General features: G+C 35.5%; 2 protein-coding genes, 1 non-coding gene and 1 pseudogene across 6 annotated transcripts; 2 read left to right on the top strand and 2 right to left on the bottom strand.

Moving 5' to 3' along the window:
* The first annotated feature begins 11,341 nt into the window (after positions 1–11,341).
* On the top strand, positions 11,342–11,450 carry LOC142626601 (small nucleolar RNA R71). The gene has a single exon (XR_012842588.1). It is a non-coding gene; the product is annotated as a small nucleolar RNA R71 (small nucleolar RNA).
* A 5,448-nt stretch (positions 11,451–16,898) lies between these two features.
* Positions 16,899–21,061, top strand: LOC142623763 (1-deoxy-D-xylulose-5-phosphate synthase 2, chloroplastic-like; annotated as a pseudogene).
* LOC142623764 (uncharacterized) lies at positions 18,877–23,758 on the bottom strand. 4 transcript variants are annotated; one of them, XM_075797218.1, is made up of 4 exons: positions 21,760–23,758; positions 20,649–20,712; positions 19,358–19,622; positions 18,877–19,228 (listed from the first exon to the last, which is right to left on the bottom strand). In XM_075797218.1, the coding sequence occupies exon 1, from the start codon at positions 23,627–23,629 to the stop codon at positions 23,114–23,116; it is 516 nt and encodes a 171-aa protein (XP_075653333.1). In that variant the 5' UTR covers positions 23,630–23,758; the 3' UTR covers positions 18,877–19,228; positions 19,358–19,622; positions 20,649–20,712; positions 21,760–23,113. The 4 variants fall into 4 exon arrangements, with proteins under 4 accessions (XP_075653333.1, XP_075653331.1, XP_075653334.1 ...); XM_075797216.1 differs by having other exon boundaries at positions 19,378–19,622; XM_075797219.1 differs by having other exon boundaries at positions 19,402–19,622.
* Positions 23,759–23,899: 141 nt separating this feature from the next.
* Positions 23,900–24,706, bottom strand: LOC142625286 (putative mitochondrial protein AtMg00310). The gene has a single exon (XM_075798970.1). It carries the CDS (start codon positions 24,704–24,706, stop codon positions 23,900–23,902), a length of 807 nt encoding a protein of 268 aa, XP_075655085.1.
* Positions 24,707–26,264: the final 1,558 nt, after the last annotated feature.

Genomic DNA, 26,264 nt, shown 5'->3' with positions numbered 1-26,264 from the left:
TTCTTAAGTATTCTTGAAGCACGAAGAATAATATTTTATTCTCTCACATTCATAGTGAGGTCCACTCATTACATTCATGGTGGAATCTAATATGAATGTGAAAGGAGGGAGCACAATTTCTCTATACTCCGAGAATACTTAAAAAATTTTCTCCTTGAAGGAGATTACAAATTTGCCATCGATGCCATGTCATCCTAAACCCGGACCCTTCCTCCCACTCAGAGATTTACTTCCATTTTGTGATTTCTATTTTGTAAATAGGCGAACTAATTTTCTAGCCCACTGTCTGGCATTTTGGGCTTCCGGATCTTCCACATGAGGGGCTATCTACATCTCATCCATTTTCATTTGGGTCCTGTGTTAAGATTGAGATGGGATGATCTCCACTTGTATTTTAGCCCATTTATCTTTTTGTCACAAAAATAAAAAAGAGGTTTAGGGAGATTGCATATTTAACCCTATGGTTTAGGATTTATTATTTTGTGTAGTTGCATAAAACTTCCTTTTTGTATGGTGGTGAATCCTACAAACATAGATTGTGTCCATGTTCCATTAAAATAAATTTATTTCATGATTCCGATCATAGCAAAATACACATACTTTTTCATATACACTTACATGTGTGTGAATGTGTGTGTGTCTATATATATATATATATATATATATATATATTCTCCCCTTTATGGTATAAAACAAAAATAATATGAATTTTTTTTTCTATAATTAAACGTATATATAAAACATATGTTTCACATTTATTTTGTTATGTTTCTCGATGGAATCTTTACTAAGCTCATTATGCAAGATAAACATATAGTGATCGAATTCTAGCAAGATGGACTCAAACAAAACAAAAAAAAAACAAAAAAATTAGTGATTTCAAAAAGGAAAATATAATGGAAATGGGTACCTTGAGAGAGAGAGAGTCTTGTTTTTCAAAATGATTCTTTTGGAAATTAAACAACTAGAATCTCTCTCTTTCAAGGCTATTCTTATCACCATCAAGGAAATTAACTCCAAAGAAAATGAAAGACAATAGTGTGTAGTGTTTTCTTTATGGTCATCCTAAGTGGTGTACGTCACTTCCAAATTGGCGTACGCTGGTGTAAAGGCATCAAACACCATTTAATTGGGAAATTATACATTGGGCTAGGAATGGGCTTGAGTATTGGGGAAACACTATTGGGCTTGACATATAAGTTGAAATCATTTTAAATGAGATTAGCGCTTTTACGTAATTGGGATCAAGAACTTTGGATATTAGCCAATGTAAAATACAAGAGTCAGGAATTCTTCATCAAAGCGCTCTCACCCATACCCTAACTCCGGACTCAAAGTGTGGTGGTGTTAGATCCCTACACATTGGTTGAGTCAAAATAGTTCTCAGACCTAAATCAAAAAGCGTACGTGATGACTCATTTCTCAACCCTAGAGTTAGTAGTTTATCATGGGCCCTTAGCTAGGACGGGCTCACATCAGGGTGCTCTCAAATGTCACGTGGCACGTTGACATTCAAACTCGCAACAATTTTGCACTTTACCACATTTTGCTCAAATAATTGAATGTTTTTAAGATTGTGAAACGGGTATCCAGATACAAAAATGTGCAGTGGCTAGTGGGGTTTGGACAGTAACACCAGGACCCAAAAATGTGTTAGGGGCAATCTGATTTCACAAGCCTTAATGCAGAAGTTAGACAGTCATAATATTGATATTTTTAATCACAGCATGGTACATATATGACGATGTAGGAATTGCTATGTACATGCATGAAGGACAGCTGGTGAAAGTGAACCCATTATCAAGGATCGTGTTAAGAAGTTTGCGGGAATATCAGTAGAATAAAAAATTCACAGCAACTACATAATGTAATGGTGGAGAATCTGGAGATATAAAATGCAAGTTGGACACCTCCTCCATGTTGGTTCTGTAAGACCATTTGGTATGTGATTCTTTGGGAAGAAGATAACTGCAGTGGCATTCTTTGGAATGAAAAAAAGACACTTACCTGCAGCTTTAAGTCCTTAGTCCGCGTGGAAAACTAGTGCAAAAAAGGACACATACTGAAGCAAAAGCACTATCTGCAATGCAGGCTATCCGATTTGCTAGGGATAGATCTTGGTGTACAAAGCATTATTTTTAGGGGATTTTCTCTAGGTAATAGAGCCTCCTCTAGTACTAAGAACTGAAATTCAAAAGATTGGGCTTATTGCTAATCGACGAGGCTAGAAGATTTCTGCTCCATTTCTTTTTTTATGGAAAATCCACCATATAAACAAGCAGCCTGTTGAGTATACACATGAGAGTAAAATCTCACATTAATTAATAATGAAAAGAGCAAATGATTAATATAACATAGTTTAGCCCATAATTCATAAGTTTCAGCTTTTGAGTTAAAATGATGTTCTTATATGTTAAATACTTACATTAGCTACTCATTTAAAGTCTCTCCAACAAATGGTATTAAAGCTACCTTTTATATATATATATATATATATATATATGACCATGAAAGAACTTATGGTCACAATGCATGGTAGAACACCCATAAAATATATATATATATATATATATATATATATATATATATATATATATTTTTTTTTTTATATATATATATGACCATGAAAGAACTTATGGTCACAATGCATGGTAGAACACCCATAAAAAAAATATTTGATTGCCAAAAATTGATATTGTTAAATATTAGCATTGATGTGTATACCATGTTAAATATGTTAGAGTGCGTGTAGAAGATAAAGCATAGAATAAGAACACGGGAGTTATGTAATTTAGTCTTGACAGCCTACGTCCACATATGGAGAAAACCTTTAAGGGCTACATCTTTATTATGTAAAAGTGTAATACATAACTTGTGTTACAACGAACTATAACATGAGTATTTATAATAGACTAAACTCTAAACTTCTAATTCAAGTATGAGATTTATCTTGCACACAAAGTAGGTGGACTTAAGCTTGTTACACTAAGCTAATATGTCTAATATATCTCTAACAGATATAAAGATGTCATGTGATGTTTTGTTGCCAAAGCAAGAAAGAAGCATCTAACTTTTTTATTTTTTTATTTTTAATAAAAAATACCTCTTATTTAAAATTCCAAATAGGATGACAGTAGTTGTGCACAAAGTAGGTTTGGGCCTATTACATTTGGTTAATATGTCTAATACATCTCTAACATATATAAAGATCTCATGTGATGTTTTGTTGTCAAAGCAAGAAAGAAGCATCTTACTTATTTATTATTTATTTTTAATAATGATACCTCTTATCCAAAATTCCAAATAGGATGACGGGAGTTACACTAAGTAGGAAATAAAAAAAAATCTAAATAGAGCATAAGTCATATGTCGAGGTTGATGGGGTTGAGGTGGGCTGTTTTTTCTCTCGTCTAGATGGCGAAGTATCTTAAAACAATATTCTAGTTAGAAGATGAGAGTGAGACACAGCCAAAGAAGGAATGCGTTAGGCATTGAAACAGATATTGATGGCTGCCTTTAGGAAGTCTCAAGAGAATGAATGTGTTAGTCATTGACACGCATATAACTCACCGGAGAGTTTGGACTTTGGAGTTATCGATCCTTGTTAAATTTATTGACAGCTATCCCATTAACCTTGCAAACAGAATGACCTTATTGACAATATTTACGAAATTTGTGGATGAAATTTAAAAACTTGAAATATATTTCAGACCAAAATAATAATTATCCTAAACCTAAAGGGTGCAAATCTAAGTTTTTTAATATAAAAATATATATATATTTTTTAATCTGAACTTTTTAAAGATTGGTATGGGGTGGGAGTCTGTGCTAGAATTTAATATAGTGTATTTTTTTTCTTGTGTATTTGTGAGTTTATAAAAGAAAATATGGAAAAAAAAAATCATATTAGATCATCATATCATCATATACTATATAATAAAAGTTGGGATTAGAAGCCGTGGCTGCACCATTTGGCTTCACCAAATTGCATAAAATTTTAATATAGAAATAACAGGTTTTTTGTTCTTATAAACTTCCATTTAGTGTTTTAACAAAACATACTACCTTTTTTGTCGTATTTCTTCATTATTTTTTGCTTTGGTTTTTTGGATAAACTAACAAGATGTATAACTTGGAAACATGTATAAGATAACTAAAAAATAGTTTTAGTTAAAATTAAAATAGTTATATATATATATATATATATATATATATATATATATATATTTATATACACATACACACACACTAGCCTCTAAGCATGCACTTGGGGCATGCTCAGAGGCTCTTCTATGTTTCTTGAGTAAAAGTTAATAATTTGCATATATTATAATTTGAAAAAATTATTTTTTTAAAATTTCAAACAAATAAAAATAATAAACTTTAGAGAATAAAAAGATGAAGGTGAAGGGAAAAAAATTCTAAATTTTAGGAGTTCTCTTTTTGAATTCAAAATGAAATTTGTTATTTGACATTTATGATCCTATTTCTAAAAGAAGTTACCCTTCATTAATGAGGGTATTTTTGAACCACATAAAAATCCAGTTGAAAGAAGAGAATCCACTTATATATAGTGTATATATATATTTGATTAGACTTTCACCTAGGATAGGTATTTCTTTGATTCCAAACAATCTAATACTTTCCATTATAATTTAACTTCAATATAATTTGAAATTCTACATCTAATAGAACTCTCCCAAGTCCTAACTTCCAAGTTTTTTTGGATAAACATGCATCCTAAGTTATGTGACTTTTATGTTTTGTTCTTTGTTTTTTTTTTAACATTAATTGTGACAATTATTTTCTAATACAAATCTTTATCCCAATAATTCTCTTTTTCTTATAATTTCTAGATTGATTAGAAATCTAACTTTCTCACAATTGAAAATTCTCTCTCTCTCTCTCTCTCTCTCTCTCTCTCTCTCTCTCTCTCTCTCTCTCTCTTATATATATATATATATATATATATATATATATATAGAGTTTTTTTAGTGTATTCGTATATATTCTTATGCACAACTTCTTCTTCATTTACGACATCTGTTATTATTTGAGTTTGTTTTGTTTGTAGTAGAATGTTTTATCAAATCCGCCATCCACACTATTACAAGCATGTTTATCTTCTTTGTTTTTGTTTTCGTTTCTCATGGTTTTGCTTATGAGTCATAAAGGCAATTTTAAATTCTTGAAATTCAATATTCACATTTATGATTTTTCTAGCATTAGTTATTATTTGAGTTGGTTTTGTTTGTAGTAAAATGCATTATCAAAGCCACCATCCGTACTATTACAAGTATGTTCCTCTTCTTTGTTATTTGTTTGTGTGTGTGTGTGTGTGTGTGTTTTATTATGTTTTTGCTTATAAGTCATAAAATGCAATTTTAAATCCATGAAATCCATTATATAAACCTCTATAAATATTTTACCATCACGATTTGTCAGCATCAATTATTATTTGAGTTAAACTTAAAGGTATGGAGATTTATCCTTCTATAGCCATACTCTTCTTTTTTATCCTACAAAAATATGTTTTTTTTTTTTTTTGGTTTTGCATTTATAAATTATTTGTACTTATCTTTTTTTTTTCTCATAGGCTTTATCTATTTATTATTTAAGAATTATCAAATTTTGTATTCTCTCCTACAACAAGGGTTTCATCCTTTTTATTTCTAGGTTGTATTTGTGTTACATTTTTATGTGTATTATTAGCTTAAATTAATTTTCTTGAATGGTAAAATTTTTATGTTACTATTTCTCAATTTTATTTTTGTTGTTAGTAATAGTATATGTATGCGTGCTACGTACAAATGCCATTATAAGACAACCAATAAGTTAGAAGAGGATTTTTTTTTTTTTTTTTTGAAAAATGAAATACCTTTGGTTAAGTTTCCATAGGTTTTTAATTATTAAATTTATGAATTTTTTCATATAAATATGTTGTGTGATTTCTTGTGATTTTTAAGAATAATACTTTATATCGAATTTATATTATCTAGAATCAAGTGATTATAATTTATTATTTCTCAATAAAATTATTCTAAAAGTTTGTAGTTAAAAATGTGCAATGCACGGGAATAATAATAGTAAACACATATAATAATCTTTACTCTCTTTTTTTTTTTAGAATATAAATAAAATTGATATTTCTCTTTAAGTGAGTATTCATCCCAAGAAAGTCAATATCGTACCAGTATTGGCTATACTGAGAAAATATACCATACCGGCTATTAAATCGGTTCCAATACTCCTTCAAAATGTATCAGAAAAAATACTGAGTTGAAGAGGCCGTACCAACTGGTATTGGCGTTTCCACCGGTACATTAAAAAAATTAAATTTTTATTTATTTAATTTAATATATTGGTTAATATACTAAGCTAATATTTTGGCTTATAAAATATGTGGATTTTAAATTTTATGTTGATAAACATAAAAATTATTAAATTCATACTTACATAAATAATACAAATATATATTTATGTATAAAAATATATAAATAGCAGTAATCCTGAAACGGTACACCAATATCATCTAGTATCGAAATATTTCATTCCCTTGGCCAAACTGAAATAGTCTCCGGCCAGTACGAAATTGACTCCTTTAATTTATCTCACTAAATGAATACTTAGGAAAGAATGAATAAAATGAGAATTTCTTTCTTGTCATTTTGTTTCTTTCCTCTAAAATTTCAACTAAAAGAATAGTTGAAGTACTTTAAAATTCCATTTAAATTAATTTTATTCTATTATTTTCCCCTTTTCCCAAATAATATGTAAATCACTTGTCGCGGACCTTTAAGGTATCAATAAGTTTATAGTTGTAAAAAGTTTTACAACTGTGAAAGTGACAAGTTGTGAATAATAGATAATAAAATGATATTAATTAGTAGTAAATCCTAATGAGAATTAATGAAAACCTAACAATTCAATTGGTGTGAAAATTATTATGTATGTTACATTACTCTTAACATTGGTTTACTAAAATTATCGTGTCACTGTGTTAGAATCATTTTTACTCTCCTTGCGCGCGTGTGTGTGTGTGTGTGTGTGTGTGTGTGTTTGTTTCTCCCCAAAAAAAAAATCTATTTTTTTATTGTCCAAAGCCAAGTAACAAAGACTTAGTATAATACTTTTTTTTGTCTTTTATTAAACAACAATGTATCTTTCCTAAATGAATCAGGCTATCACGAGATTGGTAGAAGAGGGCCTGCTGAGTTCAAGGCTGCGTTTGTTTCGGCAGTAAATAGTTTCCGGGTGTAAAATGATTTCAGCTGAAAACATTTTCGGGAAAAGAAAATATTTTTAGGTGTTTGGTAACATTTGAAAAAATACTTTGAAATTTTTTTTCAGGTGTTTGGTTGTCATCTTGAAAATATTATAGAAAATGCATTTTATATTTGTTGCTCACATTTTCTCACATTTTCTTAGCTTCCAATCAATATATAAAAATCTTTTCTGAGATAAACACAGAACAAACAAAACCAAAAAAAAAAAATCATCAACTTTGGGAGAGAAGAAGGAAGAGAGAGAGAGAGGAGAGATCGTGCAATCGAAGGCGGCGGAGGCTTCGATCGTGCGATCGAAGGCGAGACACATGGCGGAGGTTCGATCGCGCGATCGACGGCGAAGGCGAGACACGTGGCGGAGGTTCGATCGCGCGGTGGACGGCGAAGGCGAGATCGCGCGGTGGAGGCTTCGGTCTTTGCTTGATCGCGCGGTGCAAGGCATGGCTCGGACGGCGAGATTGTGCGGCGTTTGGGCTAGCCGGAGCTTGGCTGGCTGGCCGGAGTTTGGCTGAGGTGAGCTTGGAGATGAGTTTTGGACTGTGTGAGGAGCTCTCTCTTCAGTGTGATTTTCGGAAATGGTTTGAAGGTAAAATCAAAGTGGAAATGATTTTCCGTTGGAAAGGGCTGATTTTCCGGTCAAACTGTAAATGGTTTTCCGTTGACCGAATTTTCCGTGGCTGCCAAACATACGAAAACGCGGAAAATGATTTCCTGAAACTGTTTTCAGTCCAAACAAACGCAGCCCAAGTGATGAGAATTTTGTTTCTAGATAGAAATAGTGCAAAAGGAGACAAGCCATGGTCAGGTAGGAGAGGTATCTGGACATATAGGCCGTCTTGTTGATGCTTGCGCTCTTTGGACAAACTCAACGTACGTTCGATCCCCATGAATATTTAAAAAATATTATACACAAAGTTTACGTACACATTCTGATGACAAAGAGGTCAGCCATAACTTGCTTACTAAAAACCTTTGTTGTTTTGTGCGTGCAACCACCCGCAAAGAAAGACCGTGAAACAACGACGCTCACGAATGTGATCGAAACTTTGGTAGATATGTTGTGCTGGGTACAGACAATGGCTTAAACACAGAAAATGTTGACGCCATCATACAATGCATTATATGATAAATACAATTCACTGCAATTAAAAATTATAAGTAAATTTTAAATATTCAGTTTTGATCTCTGATTCTCTATATGATCTAACAGCTATATATAATATTTATTTATTTGTCCACTTTTCCACTATCACCCCCAAAAAATCAGACTCTACCCACAAAATTGTATTATTTATTTGACACTAATGATTGAAGTGAATTTTCTAAAGATAAAATGGATTATGGAAGTGGAAATGACTCAACTTAAAAGACAGATGCCACCACCACAAGGCGTGGGAGTAACTTGACTGGTCTATAAAATTTGGGGGGTTTACCCTTTGTGAACGTCACAACCAATGCTCCCACCTTTAGTACCAAAATGAGTTATTTACCGGAAAGAATTACTTCTACCAAAGGAGTCAATAGTATAATAAGTCAATTTATAATCCTTAATGCTAATTCCTGGAAATTGAGGGGTGTTAAGGACAAAGAAATTGTTAGAGTTATATCAATTTAAAAACTCACTTTTCAAAGAGCTATTCCTTTTCCTTTTCGGCATCAAGCCACAAAAGAATACCTGCTCGAAAACAAATAAATAAATATATATAGAAACTATATGGTGAAGATTTGTGTACAATAATTTGTAAATAAATCCGTTGCATAAATCTTCACCATATAGTTTCTCAAAAATTCAACACAACTAAAGATCAATCCTGATAAACAGGACCATCCAACCCTCAACAACACCATGGAGATAAATAATGCATATTATGAATGGACTAGTCCAATGAGATTGTAACTTACCTGGATCAAAAACATGTTGGGAAGCTTTTGTAGTGTCTTCCAAATGAATTCTTTGCATAACCATAGAAGAACTAATACTCTTAATATCAGCAATTTTCCAACCTATAGCTTCCTTGTGTTCTTGAGGTATACTTATCAAGTGGTGTTCCCAAAAGGTATCCAACTTTGGCGGGTCTACAATAGATGGGAGTGGGGATGAAGAAAGTGGAAAAGGGACCACTTTTGGTTGCCAGTTATCAGTACTTAAGAGAGGAACAGAATCCAACAATGCATTGACTTCCTTAATTGATTTTTCAATATCCGAATTGCAATAAAAAAGGGTTAAGCAATCCTTTAGGGGATCCTCACAGCTTGATTGTATAAGATTATCATGGACTAGGTTCCCAATCATGTTAACTTCACATATATTTTCATTATCTGGTACTTGCTTACTTATGTCAAAGATATTAAGCTCAACAGTCATATTTCCAAAAGAAATCTTCATCACACCACTTCGACAATTGATCAAAGCATTGGATGTGGCTAAGAAAGGGTGACCCAAAATGACATGGATTTGTGTATTGGCATTTAGAGCAAGCTCAGTGTCTAACACAACAAAATCAACAGGAAAATAGAATGCATCCACCTTAATCAGCACATCCTCAACAATACCTCTAAGGATTTTCACAGACCTATCAGCTAATTGAAGTGTCATGGTTGTTGGTTTTAACTCCCCCAAACCTAGCTGTAAATAAACTGAATATGGCATTAAGTTCACACTTGCCCCCAAGTCTAGCAAAGCTCGCTCAATGAGGCAATCCCCAATCTTGCATGAAATTGTAGGAGATCCTGCGTCCTTACATTTTACTGGATATTTATTCTGAATAATTGAACTGACTTGCTCTGTCAAAAATGCCTTTTTAGGGACATTTGTTTTTCTCTTCATTGTCACAAGATCTTTTAGAAACTTGGCATAAGCAGGAACTTGCTGAATTGCATCAAGAAATGGAATGTTTATTTGCACTTGCTTAAAAACCTCTAAAATGTCTCCAAATTGTGCACTTTTCTGAGGACTGATTAACCTTTGAGGAAATGGAGCTTTAGGAACAAACCTCTTATCAAGGGGGGAACTAAGATCTTGAATTGGAATGGAGGGTGGGTTGTCCTTCTTTTCCCCATGATCATTATGTGAACTATGAGTACCTTTTTCCTTTAACACAATATTTTCATCATCCTCCACTTCTGGCATTTTCACTTGATTATCAATTTGCTTACCAGACCTAAGGGTAGCAATAGACTGAACATGTTCTTGTCCATGAGTAGAACTAGAAGAATCATTGATAGCATACTGTCCTTTTGGGTTAGGTATAGGTTGACTAGGAAACTTTCCTTTTTCCCTCTCTCCAACTTGGGTTGCTAGCTGGCCAACTTAATTTTCCAACTTTGAAATAGCTTGAGTATTCAAATGGGTGGAACTTTTCATCTCTTGAATGGCTTGACTAGTTGATTGCATGAAAGTTTTGAGAGACTCCTCCAATGATGATTGTTGTCTTGGTGGTGCTACAAACTGAGGAGGTGATTGAGGAATGGGAGGATATGCTTGAGTAGGTGGACGAAATTGACTTTGTTGATGCACTTGTTGTCCACCTACATTTGTGGGAGGCTGATTTTGCCTCCATGAGAAATTAGGATGGTTCCTCCAATTTGGATTGTATGTCTCTGAAAATGGACTAGCAAATGGTTTTTCATAATTATTCAGTGAATTTGCTTGCTCAATATAAAAATCAAGGTACCCAACTGTAGAAGGACACATTTGTGTTGTATGCATAGGACTTGCACAAATAGAGTATGTTTCACTTTGAACTTGATTGACAAAATTCATCCCTCTACCTAAAGCTAAAGCCTCAACCTTACGAGTGAGATTGTCCAACCTAGTTTTTATGTCTAAATCTTCACTAACTTCATACAATCCTCCTTTCTTAATTCCAGGGGCAGATCTCTCTTTACGGTTGGAAAAATCCCATTGTTGTGAACTTTCAGAAAAATTCTCAAGAAATTTGTATGCCTCATCATCTACAAGACTCAAAAATCCACCACCATTCATGGACTCAATCATGTTACGATTAGTCTGAGTCAAACCATTATAAAAATATTGTACTAGTCTCCATGTTTCAAAACCATGATGGGGACACTTTAAGATCAAGTCCTTAAATCTCTCCCAACTCTCATAAAATTTCTCTTGTTCATCTTGATAAAAATCTGCAATTTCTCTCCTCAAAGCATTGGTCTTGGCCATTGGGAAAAATTTAGAGAGGAATTTTGTGACCAATAGTTCCCATGAAGTGATAGATCCAGGTGACAAAGAATTAAGCCATGCTTTTGCCTTTTCCTTCAAGGAAAAAGGGAATAAACGCAAGCAAACGGACTCATCAGTGAAATTATGGAACTCACAAGTAGCACAAATCTCAAGAAAATCCTTCACATGCATATAAGGATCTTCTCTATCCAATCCATGAAAAGTAGGAAGAAGATGGATTATTTGTGGCTTTAACTCAAAATGTGCAGCAGTGGTTGTAGGCAATACTATGCAAGATGGAGGGTTGGTGGTTATGGGTGAGAATAACTCTCTAAGAGTTTTTGAATCATCTCCTGTTTCTCCCATTGTGGATGAATAATCAAAACTAACAAGATGATTTTCTTTATCACGTATCCAAGTTCTCATACACCATGCACAAAGAATTTTTTGTTTTTTGTTTAAAAAAAAAAAATTAACTACAACTAGTAAAAGAAAAAATTCAATTAAGACTTAATTTATTTTCCTAACCAAGTCCCCGGCAACGGCGCCAAAAACTTCTTGTGAAATTTTAAAATACTCGCAAGTGTACGAACCGTACCGAAGTATAGTTTGACAAGAACGAGGTCGAACCCACAGGGACTTGAATGAATGTAGGAAAATTAATCAAATCTTAACCAAATTAATCCTAAGCAAGTTTAATAAAAATTGGTTGTTTTGAAATTAAATAAAATAAGCAAATAGTGAAACTAAGCAAAAGATATAAAGCAATAAAAAGATGTAAACAATCAAGGGAAAGGAATTAAGGTTTTGGAATCCGCCTTGTAAGTCATATCAGTATATATTTATGATCATTAATTTTTCCCAACTACTACATGATAATCTAGAAATCAATCTTGCTATCATGGAAAATATTCTCATTAAAATCCTTATTTTAAAAATCAAAAGCATGTTCTTCTTTGCTTCTTAAGTATAAAATCAAATCATCAATTGTATCCATAGCCAAACAAATCACAAGATATATCCAATTCTAAAAATCAAATCATAAATTGTATCCATTGACAGATAAATCACAAGCGATATCCAATTTTATAATCAAAAATTAATAAACCAAGCATTCAATTAATTAAGACAAATCTTAAATCATGAGAAAAACATGATTGAACTCATATCTAAAATCTCATCTTAGTCAATTGATATGAAACAAGAACAATTTAAATCATTAAAGAACAACTATTGTGGGAAAAATCAAATCACATAAATATTACTAATAATCCTTAAAAAGGTTTCATCCTCAACCCTAATTATAAATTTAGCTATTCATAGTAATTAAAATAAAACACAATAATAAAATACTAAACATTAAACTAGACAAATAAAATAAAACTAACTGTCATGGAAGAAAACCAAAGAAGTAGCCGCACTCTCTATGTTCAGCCCCCAGCCCTAGCACTAGCCCCCTTTGAATTTTGCCCTAAAAAGCCTTTAAATAGGTCAAGGAATCCTATTACAAGTTGAATTCCCGTTTGGGGAAAATTCCAGATTTTTAGGCTTCAATTAACCGACAATTTTGGCCCATTTAACGTCAGAATTCGGACTTTTGGTAAACTACAAAGTTGTAGCCCTTTAAGTTAACTTTCCAACCCAACTTGGATCATCTCGATTGGACATCTGAGCCAAAAGCTATGCCAAAAATACTAACTGATGTGCAGGCTGAAATCCTAATCCGAATTGAACTTGGATTTGATGCAAATTTCTTTTGATTCCCTGCTCCAATTGGACTTAAATTTAATTGGGTTGGTCTTCTTTAACTTCATCATGGCCCTTGTAAAATTAAAGTCCATTAGCTTTCTTCTTTGCACAATTCCACTTATTTAATTCCCTTCTCCTGCAAAAGATAAATTCACGCAATAAGATTCAATTAAGCACAAAATTGATTATTCACCATTATTCCAAAACCAAATATAAAATGCATGAATTACCTCAAAATAAATATGATAATGCTTTCTAACAATGATATAAATATGCAAAATTAAGCTATTATCAATGCACATCACAAAACAGCAAAAAATGGTCAAGGGCCAAGTGCGGGCCTCCTTAGTTGAGAGTAGGGAGGATCAGGATGTAGCCGAGGTGTGCCACTAAAACCCCGCCTGAGACCTTTAGCTGGAGCTGGACGGGGCAGCCATTCCCCGGAACTCCACCATCAAGGAGTTCCAGAAAAGGAATTCCCACTACCTAGTCGACGCCCTAGAGTAGCCCCTCCTTTTGCCTAAGGACATGGCTGCATTGAATAAAATGAGGCAGCCAGACCTCTTTCTGTCCCTGAAAAGGGATCTAGCCTTGGTAAGTTCTTCGGACTGCCTTACTGACATCATGTTAGGTTATCTCTTTCTTTTTCTTTTTTTTAATAGCATGCTTGTCTGTCGTTGTTGTGCAGGCCATCCAAGAGGTGTTTACTGCTGAGGAATGGGTGAAGGATGCCCGGAATGAGGCTAGGGTCGAGGCCAACTTTCACGCCGAGGCCGACAAGGCCCTGGGAGCCGCTGAGCAAAATAACCAAGAGCTCACCACAAAGCTGACAGCTGAGGAGAAGGCGCAGAGGAGTGCTGAGGCTGGCCTGAAGAATGCCCAGGACCAAGCTAAGGAGCAAAAGCTCTATCACATTGAGATAGAGCTGGCCACAACAAAACAACAGGTCTTGGAGTTAAAGGCTGAACTGGCCAGGGCCAAGGAAGATGCTCAAATGATCAAGGAAGCTACGAAGGCCTCGGCGCAAGCATACTATAACGTTGGGGTGGAAGAGACCGAAATCTGCTTGGCAGAGAAGCTGACTGACGTCTACAGGGACTACTGCCAGGTGGTGTGGATAGAAGCCCTCAACTTGGCAGGAGTCCCTGCTACCTTGGAGTAGAGGAAGGCTGAGAACGTCTACTACCCTCCAGATATTCGTAAAGTTCCAGCTGCACTCCCGCCTATCACGACGCTTCTCGTCGCATGAAAAAGATGCGCTAGGAGGAGTCCTTGACCTGTGCCGGTAACTATGATCATTATCACCATCAGAAGAATGGTTAGAACTTGAAGGAGTTCCTCTACGTCGCTCTCAGTGCAGCTTTCTTCTTAAACGATCAATTTCTAATTGCATGCTTCTGGTAGTTGCCTCATGGGAGACATGGCTCCCACTCCTAGACTGGCTCCTACTGGTGTGTGTGGTATGCACGCTCACTTCCCGGTCCCTCCTTCGCTCAAGGTTGAGAAACGGATCTTGACGCTGGGACCCAACGGACTCTTCCCAATTTGGCCCTGAGCCCACCATGATTATATGTTGTTTTCACTAAAGCTCAAGTAATTTCCCACAGACGGCGCCAATTGTAGGGGCACAATTTGGTACCATTACCTAAAGGGAAAAGGATCTTGGTCCAAAGAGCCTAATACAATGAATTTCTAGAGAGTGGGCTGAAAAATTAGGCTTTAATGAATCAGATAATAATGGTCATGAGCCCAGATGATAAGTAAACAAGAATAAAATGGTTATGCTCAAAGTAAATCGTCATCGGCATAATCCGAGGAGACTGAATCTTATATATACTTCCTTATTGAAGTTGATTACATGTCTAGTTCTTGCTACTACAGTCTTTTCTTTCACTTTGTTACCCCCCCCCCTCTCCTTTGGAGGATCCCTTATATTATATATCTCCTCTTAGATGATCTTAGCCTAGCCTTTCATTTGTTGATTATCTAGGCCACTACTTAAGTGTCTGTCTCATCAGACGCTTTCTCAAACCCCTTGTGAGTTGCGGCAGTCAAGGCAACACTGTTTAGGGGTCTTCTTCACATAAATGCAGCCAGGAGGTTTGGTGGGATGCATTAAATGTAGTGGTAGTCACCAACCCTTCAGTCATGTCAGTGCTAGCTCCTTCCCCGAAACTCTTTCTCTATAGTACGACCTCCTCTAATGTCGTGCTATTGATGTGACCTTACTATTCGAGGGCGTGGCCTCCTCGGTAGGATAATGACCCTTCTCGGCCATGGGTATGACACGTGGTGCAATTACTTTACTGGAATTTCTGTACCCCACAGTATCCATATATATGCATGTGCTACATGCTTTTTTTATATAATAATTTGACTAATTATTTATAACTAGCGGATGTCCCGCGCGATGCGCGTGTTCGTTATTAGTTATTTTATAATACTCATGTGTATTATAATGTTTGGAAAATTAATTTCAATTATGTATTATACATCACTAAAATAATGAATGAAAAAAAATTGTAACACAATATATTCATAAGTAACAATAATTAATTAGACTCTAAAAATGTCACTACATGCCCTTTTTTGTTTGATCACGTGTACATGTATATAGTTCTTACATTTGACTGTTTCCAATATAAATTTTTTTATTATTTCATTTTCTTTTTTAAGAAGTATTTATTTTTTTTTTTTTAAAGAAAACACATGAACTTTTGAATTCTAAACATCTAAGATTTAAGGTTTCTAATTCTTAAAACTAAATATACATATGAAGAGATTAAAAAAAAACAATAATTGAATAGGGAAATATAAACTTATACTATTTCGTATCTTAAGTTTAATTATACTTACATCTGAGTACCTTAATCACTTACAAAGATTAAACACTTTCCAAAAATATAAATAAAAACAAAAAACACATACCTTTTAGAAACCCCATATGTTGTGAAAGCATTGTATCAAGCTTTGATAATGTTGTTAAGGAGTTTAGAGCATATGCACCTGAAGCCAAAAGCAATTTCATACTCTTTGTCTGTCTATCTCTCCAGTCCTATTTTTCTTTTGGCCTTTTGATATTTTGTGAAATTGGAATATATAAAATAACATGAAAAATAACATTGAATGGAGAAAACCTTTCATTTATTAAATTAATGAAATTAAAAGTGAAGAGTTCAAGAAGTTGAAAAAGGGAGTAGAACCAAATTTTTTAATTTTCTACATTTATGGCTTAAACTAATTATTAATAAGAAGATGAGAGGTGAAAAGCTAAATGAGAAAGTACTCATACAAAGCGCCACGTGGCAGAACCTCATGCACTTCTGCATGAGGTCTCTGCTTTTATATATATATATTGATTTTATAATAAAAATTGTATTTAATTTTAAATATATTCATGCGTTTGCATGGATTACATGCTATTTATACATAAAATATAAGTTTTTGAATCGAATAATAAATAGCATCTGATTGATATGAAATTTGACATTAAAAGCACAGAGAACATGTAATCTATTTGATAAATTTTTTTAAAATTTTATTATTATTACCGTTTACTCTTAGTTTCTCAAAAAAATCGTTCAAGTGATTATGCCACGTAGGTGGCTCTCTCTCTGTCCTTCGCCTACTATATATAAACTTGATTCTTGTACCCCCGTCTTTAAAAGTTTAAACTCTGAAGTGCACATAGCCTTCTCAGTCCCACTTCATTTCTCTAGGCTCTGGCAATATTGGCTTACCTATGGCGGTATCTGGGTGTTTCATTAGACCAAACCAATCTATCTTTCAACACCTTAAGTCACCAAGGCCAAATCCTAGTTACAGAAACCAGGTGAATAAAAATCACATATTCCTTTCGTTCCCTCTTCTGTTAGCTAGTTCTTGCCAAGTATGGTTTCATTTCTTTGGTGCTTTATAAGCATAATGTTTCTCACTTTTGAAGTTATCTTAAGATCATTGTTTTAGTGTTTCTTTTTCTATTTGTGAGTTTTATGATCTCAAAGCCATGATTATCAATGATGCAATCGTGGTTAATGATGTGTTACAGTCCTGCTTGAGAGCTTCTCTAATTAATAGCTCAGATGGTAAGGGAGGGAAGATGATATGGAAAGAAAAAGACGAACGGAAGATCAATTTCTCAGGCGAAAAACCCACCACGCCATTGCTGGACACTATTAATTACCCGGCTCACATGAAGAATCTATCCACACAGGTAAACTATACTGTAATTATGTATCATCATTCATCATGGTGATCATCTTTTTCTGTTAATGGGTTTCTTTTTTTTTTTTCTTTTTTTTATCCGGTCACTTGCATGTTGAATTCAATAAATCAAGACTAGCTAATTAGTCTACTTGTTCACAGCCTGCCCAAAGTTTTTTTGTCTTTTTTATTCTTTCCACTTCTTTTTGTTTTTGGTTATCATTAATTAATTAAAATATATTCTCAGGATCTTGAACAACTAGCTGCAGAGCTTAGAGCAGATATAGTATACACAGTATCAAAGATAGGTGGGCATCTTAGTTCAAGCTTAGGAGTAGTGGAGTTATCAGTGGCCCTGCATCATGTGTTTAACACCCCTGAAGACAAAATCATATGGGATGTGGGGCATCAGGTAAGCAATTTTATTTCCTTAAAAAAGTTGATTTGTTCTATTCAGAACAATTTTTTTAGAAAATAGTATTTCAATGTGCTGAGCCAAAGGTTCTAAAAAGTAAGTCTTGCAGACATACCCACATAAAATTCTTACAGGAAGGAGGTCAAGGATGCACACCATAAGGAAAACTTCTGGGCTTTCAGGGTTTCCTAAAAGGGACGAGAGCATTTATGATGCTTTTGGTGCAGGGCATAGTTCTACAAGCATATCTGCTGGCCTTGGTGTGTAGGATCTCACCTTTTCTTTTTTCACTCCTTTTCTCTATTATATAAATGTAAATTTGAGATACATACAAGAAAATTTCTAGGTTCAATGATCATCTTCTTGTAATAAAAAATAAAAATGGCAGGCATGGCAGTTGCGAGGGATCTTTTAGGGAAGAAGAACAATGTCATTTCAGTGATTGGAGATGGAGCCATGACTGCAGGGCAAGCATATGAGGCCATGAACAATGCAGGATATCTTGATTTTAACCTGATCGTTGTACTGAATGACAAGAAGCAAGTCTCTTTACCCACAGCTACACTTGATGGCCCTGCAACTCCAGTGGGAGCCCTCAGCAGTGCTTTAGCGAAGCTCCAAGCAAGCACCAACTTCCGCAAACTTCGTGAAGCAGCAAAAGTAAACCTCTAAGCTTAAACATGTTGCCTTCCTATTCCAATTCCATACATCTCCCTTATAATATCTGAAAAGATAATCACTAGTACTTTATATGTTAAAAGAGCATCACAAAGCAAATTGGAGGGCAAGCACATCAAGTAGCTGCGAAGGTAGATGAATATGCAAGGGTATGATTAGTGCCTCTGGGTCTACTCTCTTCGAGGAAATTGGACTATATTACATTGGTCCTGTGGAAGGTCATAATGTTGAAGATTTAGTCACCATTTTTCAAAAAATAAAAGCAATGCCTGCTCCAGGGCCTGTTTTGATCCACATAGTGACAGAGAAAGGGAAGGGCTATCCACCAGCTGAGGCAGCACCTGATAAAATGCATTGTGAGACTGAAATTTTATAATCCATCGTCTTGTTTATTTGAGTTCTTAAGAAGGTTCTTATTCTGTTATGCTTACAGGGGTTGTCAAGTTTGATCCCAAAACAGGCCAGCAATTTAAAACCAAATCCACAACACTTGCATATACTCAGTACTTTGCTGAATCTCTAATTAAAGAAGCTGAAGCAGACAACAAGATTGTAGCCATCCATGCAGCAATGGGTGGTGGGACTGGTCTCAATTATTTCCAGAAGAAGTTTCCAAATTGCTGCTTTGATGTGGGGATCGCTGAGCAGCATGCTGTGACATTTGCAGCTGGTTTGGCCACAGAGGGCCTCAAGCCATTCTGTGCTATCTACTCGTCATTCCTGCAACGCGGGTATGACCAGGTGAGGTGATAATATTACAGTAGACAAAATTGACAAGGATTGGTTTTCTTTTTAAATTTTTATTGTGTTTTCAGACTTTCATTGCAGAATTTCAAACTAATATTTTACAATGGGAATGAAGGTGGTACATGATGTGGATCTTCAAAAACTACCAGTCCGCTTCGCAATGGATTGAGCTGGTTTGGTTGGTGCAGATGGAGCCACCCATTGTGGAGCATTTGATATTACATACATGGCTTGCTTGCCTAACATAGTGGTCATGGCTCCCTGTGATGAAGCTGAACTGATGCACATGGTTGCCACAGCGGCAGTCATAGATGACAGACCCAGCTGCTTCAGGTTTCCAAGAGGCAATGGTATTGGAGCAGTTCTTCTGCTTAATAACAAGGGAACACCTCTTGAGGTTAGCTTAATTAACCATTTAACATATAAAAGAGAGCTTACATAACAAACAAATAAATTAACCGTTTTTAATTTTTCAAATATTGAATAGATTGGAAAGGGCAGAATACTGTTGGAAGGATGCAGAGTTGCTCTTTTGGGATATGGTTCTGTGGTTCAACAATGCCTGCAAGCAGCAAATATTCTGAAAAGCATAGACATATCTGTGACAGTGGCTGATGCAAGATTTTGTAAACCTTTGGACACAGATCTCATCAAGCAATTGGCTAATGAACATGAAATCCTAATTACAGTGGAAGAGGGTTCAATTGGAGGTTTTGGATCTCATGTATCACACTACCTAAGCTTAACCGGTATTCTAGATGGACCCCTCAAGGTAATTTCCTTCAATGTTAGATACTTCAAACTCCCTATCAAGGTTTTGGGACTAAAGCTTTGTTGTTACTGTTGTTTTATTTTTATTTTTTTCGAGTTCTAATTTTTTTTAGAGCTTTTTTTGCAGTTGAGAGCAATGGTGCTTCCTGATAGATATATTGACCATGGATCACCATAAGATCAGATTGAGGAAGTTGGTCTCTCCGCAAGTCATATCTCAGCAACAATCTTATCTCTCTTGGGAAGGCCAAAAGAAGCTCTTCAATTAAAGTGACGCATAGAACGAAGCTCCATTCGTGAGAGTTGTAAAAATTTCCAAACCCCCTTCTCTTTCTCTCAGAGAGAGAGAGAGAGAGAGAGAGAGAGAGAGAGAGAGAGAGACAGAGAGAGAGAGAGAGAGAGAGTTAAAAGTTATTGAGATCACTAGAAGGAATGATTTTAGGTCTCTTGGTGGAGCAGCTTGTGAAAATCCAACTCAGTGAAACTCGTTTAGGTCATAATGTACTTTTTTTTTTCTGTTTCTGTTGTTATTTAACAGATGGAACATATGAAGTTACATAAAGATCATTTACAATCACACAATTAACTGAAGTCTAGATTAAACATAAGTTTGGGTCCTAACCTGTTTCCAATACGGAGAAACACATCCATGTACGCCAATCATTGGCCAGTAGCTTACAATGTTCCTGAGAATCAATTAATAAGTTCCAAAGTGAACTACTTGGTGGATCAGCCAACCATCCAAATCGTAGGCATATCTACAGACTAAATAGTAGAAATGGCTACATGTCAACAATAGGGCCGGGATTGAGAAAGTGATGAGGACATCATTAATCAATTCATCACTGATCTACATAGAAAAACATAAATTTCTAGAATGAGGAATCCCTTCACGTCACCAACAACCACCTTATGACAAATTAGCGGATGACTTCTGTGCGAGGATGACTTTGTCCATTCAGAGGTCTAATTGTATATTTGTTTTTGGTTCATAAATTTAAAGTATTTAGTTTGTAATGAGGTTACTATTTTGTTTTCCGGCTTACTTTTCAAAGAATATGATTTTAACATTCAGGGCTTTCACCCTTTAGTGCATGCATAAGCATTGTTTTTCCCCCACAAGTTTGATTTATCTTCAGACGGTTGTTTAAGCATTCTGAGGGCAGCAAAAACGAGCTACCATTTTAAGCAAATATCGAAATACAAGGGTGCAACAAGCCCAAATTCCAAAACTCTGAGATCTTCAGTACTTACAATTCTGCAGCATGTTACTGAATTTAGGTATCTAAGATGAATCCAAATTTCACATATGGCTTCATTTATTCTGTTCCTTAATTTATAAATGCATAAATAATTCAGAGAACTTAACTCTAAGAATAAATAAATAAATAAATAAAAGGATCCAATGAAATGTTGCTTGGTTATAATTGGAATACAGGCATAATGTATGATTCTATGAATTCCTATTTTCTATACTTTGGACGAAGTATAAAACATTAAATTGCTCAAAATCATATGAAATGCAAGAAGGGAGGACATGCTCAGCACTGCCTCCTTTTCTTCTATAATTTTTTGTTTGTTTCAGTTATGGCCAAAGGAGCATGTTGTACGTACTTATTGATAAGTAATAAGAGCATATCATACTTAAGACTTCCATAAGTTTATCTAGTTTCCATTAATTTAATGAGCAACTTCAATCAAGTATGAAAAACCTTTCAAATTTAGGTTCTTACCTGTCTCAATTCTGAGAAACGGATTCATGTGGATCAATCATTAGCCAGCAGCTTTCTACACTCTGTTCATGAATCAATAATATCTGGAGATTTAAAGGGAGAATTGACTAAATGTCATGGTGGAGCTTAGAATCAAAAATGGGATTCACAAATACTCTCCACAGGAACATGTCCATCTTAAAAATGATGTCACCTCTCAGCATCTCTAGCAATTATCTCTTCCGATTACTTTGGAGGAAAATCTAATCCCAGTGTGAGCATATTCACAAACTCAATGATTCTTAAGGATTATAATACAAAGTCTTCTCACTGGTCCTCCATAGGGCAAAGGCTATCATAATAAAGTAACACCCTCCTCCTCCTCATCCAAGTCCCGCAATACAAATCTTGTATCAGGAACATAGTCTTGATTTTTTTTTTTTCCTGTTGCATATCTGTTTAATCTTTCGTGGGATCAATCTTCCACTTTGGAAGTATGAACATATTTAATAATATCAGCGGAACTCATTAAATACTCCTTCAACTTCATTTCCATTGCATTTTTCACCTCAATATAGTGGCTTCAATTACCACTCAAAGCGTAAAAATTCGAAAGCAGTGCATTATAACTGTCATCCCCTAGAGAGAGTCAGCACTCTATTCACAACTCTTTCTGCCATCTCCACCTCCCCATGAATCTTACACTCACCTAATGGTGCTCTTCACAGTACCACATCCTGATTTCTTACAATGTTCTACTCAAATTTCAGCCACTTCAAGCCTCCCAGAACATCCCATCAACCACCAAACACATTCAAAATCTCCAAACCCAAAATTGACTGACAACCCATGAGCTCTCTGGCCTTCACATACAAGACGCAGATCAGAAAAGGCCTCCAAAACCATGATCTTATAAAGCCCAATAGTTTCTTTACTCTTCCTATGACTAAGGTAAGAAGAACCATTGAATTCCAAGTAACCATATTTCTTTTAGGCAAATCATCAAACGCTCTACGAGCATCCTCTACTCTACCGCACTTTAAACGCACTCATCCATGTGGGTCTGCGATATCCCCAAGTCTTTTAACGACTTTCCCTTTATACATAGTTGAATCAAAGAAGAGTAAAGCCTCAGAAGGTTAATTTTGTACTGTACAAGGACTCCAAAGGAGTTTTTTTTTTTTTTTTTTTTTTTTGTGAAGCAGAACCATTTCATTCAAGTAAACAGAGAAATTAGAATCTTGTACAAGGCTTCTCTAGCTATTGGAGGAATATCTTCCATCCAAAACAAATCATGACTAATATTCCTAGCAAATGAAGCTAACTCATGACCAACCTTATTTCCCCCTCTCTTAATACATTCAATCCTTACCCACTATAAATTCCCAATCAAATAATGAATGTCTCCAATTACATTCCCAAGCATAGAATGATCATCCTGCATTGCTGAAATAACTTTCATAACAGAGCTATTATCCCCTTCAATGACTAATTCAGAGAAGCCTGCATCAACAGAAAATTCAATAGCTTTTCTACATGCAAGTAACTCAGCTTCCTCGCTGCAAAATACCTCAGGTCCCTTTGCTGCCATGGCTGCCGTAACCTCACCTTTCTCATTCCGGATGACTGCTCCAAAGCCAAAACTGTTGAGGGTCGAGAACAAGGCTACATCAAAGTTAAGCTTGAAAACCAAAGATGGAGGGGGCTGCCAGGTATCTCGAGTAGACTGCCTTCCATATGCAGGTCCCATCAAAGCTGAAGCAGTCCGAAATTCCTCAAGAAGCACCCTTGCCCGATTGTTCAACCATCCCGGATCATGGAACTTACCTCCATGCACAACCCGATTCCTTTGATTCCAAATCAGCCATGCTTGGACAAGCACTACCTCCATATCTTAAGACTCAACCCGATCCAACAAATACTCCATTAATTGAACCATGTCAGCCATACCCGACCCTCCCTTCTGCAGAATTTTTAAGCTTCCCCACCACACATCTCTAGCCGCATCACATTCTCAAAGAGCATGGACAACTAATTCTGGAAACCTCAAGCAAATTGGGCACAACGCATCATCAATGACTCTTCTCTTAGACAGGTTCAACTTTGTTGGCAAGATTTCATTGCAAGCTCTCCACCCAAATACCTTAGTTTTATTAGGTATTCAAAGCTTCCAAAGTGCAGACCAAATTCCCTTCCCAATACAGCCCCTTGAACTCTCGGCTACCCTTCCTCCTTTCAAAACTTCCCTAGCTACCTTGTATGCAGATTTCACAGTAAACATCCCTTTCTTTTGGTGCATCCAGATCATAAGGTCCTCCACATGTCTTTGGCTGAGTTGTATTCTACATATAGCTTCGACATCTTCTTTCTCAAACATATCCATGATAAAATCAGCCCTCCATGTGTGTAATTCTTGGTCAATTAATTCAACAACAGTCACCTCTCGAACTTCATCCTTAACTAGATGCAAAGGCGCATTAGTTGGATAATTCGGAGTCCATTTACCACCTAGAATCCGAATTGAATGGCCATTCCTAACTCTCCAACAACACCCAGACTTCAAGATAGGAAGAGCAGCCACAATACTCTTCCAAACAAATGAACAATTTGAGGACTCCTTGGCATCAAAGAAGTGAGTTCTTGGGAAATATCTAGCTTTGAGACATTGAAATACTAAAGAATTATTATCATGTAACAACCTCCACCCTTGTTTAGATAACATAGCTAAATTAAAAGCCCTTAAATCCCTAAAACTCATTCCTCCCTCCTTTTTAGATAGTGTCAATTTTTCCCATCTTTGCCAATGAATTTTCCTTTCATTCCCCACCTGTCCCCACCAAAATTTAGCACACATTACATCCAGTTCATCACAAATTTTTAAAGGGAGTCGAAAAACACTCATGGTGTAAGTAGGAATACACTGGGCCACTGCTTTAATAAGAATTTCCTTATCAGCCTTAGATAACATCTTTCCTTTTCATCCTTGCAGTTTTTTCCATATCCTATCCTTCAAGTATGAGAACGTATGATACTTTATTCTCCCTACTAAGGTAGGCAGCCCCAAATAAGACTCAAACCGGTTCACTTCCTGCACTCCCAAGATCCTTAAAATGTCTTGCTTCTGGGTAGCTGAAGTGTTGCCGCTGAAAAAGACCGAAGACTTCTCCAAATTTATGCATTGTCCGGAAGCATTGGCATGGGTCTGGAGTACCTCAAAGACTACCACAACCTCATATTGTGTTGCCTTGCAGAACAAAAGGAAATCATCTGCAAACAATAAGTTAGAAACTTTCAGCGCCCCTCTGCAAATGGAAGCTCCATGAATTTTCCCATCAGTCTTTACTTTTGTCAACAAAGATGTAAATCCTTCTGCACATAACAGAAATAAGTATGATGAGAGAGGATCTCCTTGACGGATTCCCTTAGATGGAAGCACATTCCCATACGACTTTCATTGAGTAGAATAGAGAATGATGCGGTGGTGACACATGTCATCACTCTCCCAATCCACTTTTCTGGAAAACCTAACTTCTGCATAACACCTTGTAAGAATAGTCATTCCACTCGATCATAAGCTTTGCTAACATCCAACTTCAAAGCCAAAAAACCTGTTTTACCCTTCTTCCTAGCATGCATAGAATGCAAAGCCTTATATGCCATAATCACATTATCTGTAATAAGTCGACCTGGCACAAAAGCACTCTGGGTGGGAGAAATAATATCAAGAAGCACATGTTTCAATCTATTTGCAAGGACCTTAGAAATAGTCTTGTAAATGACATTACAAAAGCTAATTGGTCTAAATTCAGACATTTTCTTTGGATTCTTCACTTTAGGAATGAGCACAATATTGGTATGATTTAAATCAGCTAACATAACCCCATCATTCAAAAAATCTAACACGACATTCACTACATCATCATCCACAATATGCCAGAATTTTTTATAAAATAAGGCATTCATACCATCAGGTACAGGTGCCTTTGTTGGCCCCATCTAAAATACAGCTTCCTTGATTTCAGCAACAGTAAAATCCCTAAAAAGCATATCATGCATGTCTGTAGTTACTTTGGCCAAAACTGTGCTTAAGAATTCCTTCATTTGATTGCATGAACCTGCATAAAAGAGATTATCAAAATAATCAATTGCAACTCTGGCTATATCCTCCACTTCTTCCACCCACTGCTCCTATGGATTCATGATGCCCTTAAAATAATTCCGTCTTCGCCATTTAGATGCTTTCGAATGGAAGAACTTAGTGTTTGACATGGTCTGAGTTTTGAACTAAACCTAAATTTTGAACTCCTTTGGAGAACTCCGTCTTCGTCATTGAGATGCACACTTTACACCCTAAACTATCAAACTTATCACACTTTGCACCCTAGTGTCAGTTTTGCTGTTATGTTTAACGAAATCCTACTTCATGTGACAAGCACATGCATTTTGCTTAAGTGGAACAAACTTAAAAGATTGAAACATCCTTCTTCAAAATCAATTAAAACAAAAGCCAACTTTTTCGACATCTC

The sequence above is a fragment of the Castanea sativa genome, chromosome 2 (assembly GCF_040712315.1).
Source record: "Castanea sativa cultivar Marrone di Chiusa Pesio chromosome 2, ASM4071231v1".
In the NCBI taxonomy this organism is placed as follows: Eukaryota; Viridiplantae; Streptophyta; class Magnoliopsida; order Fagales; family Fagaceae; genus Castanea; species Castanea sativa.
This window is presented reverse-complemented; position numbering and strand designations above follow the sequence as displayed.

Coding starts and splice junctions, on each gene's coding strand:
- LOC142623764 (XM_075797218.1), bottom strand. CDS start 23,629: ATGGAGGTAGTGCTTGTCCAAGCATGGCTGATTTGGAATCAAAGGAAT.
- LOC142625286 (XM_075798970.1), bottom strand. CDS start 24,706: ATGTTATCTAAGGCTGATAAGGAAATTCTTATTAAAGCAGTGGCCCAG.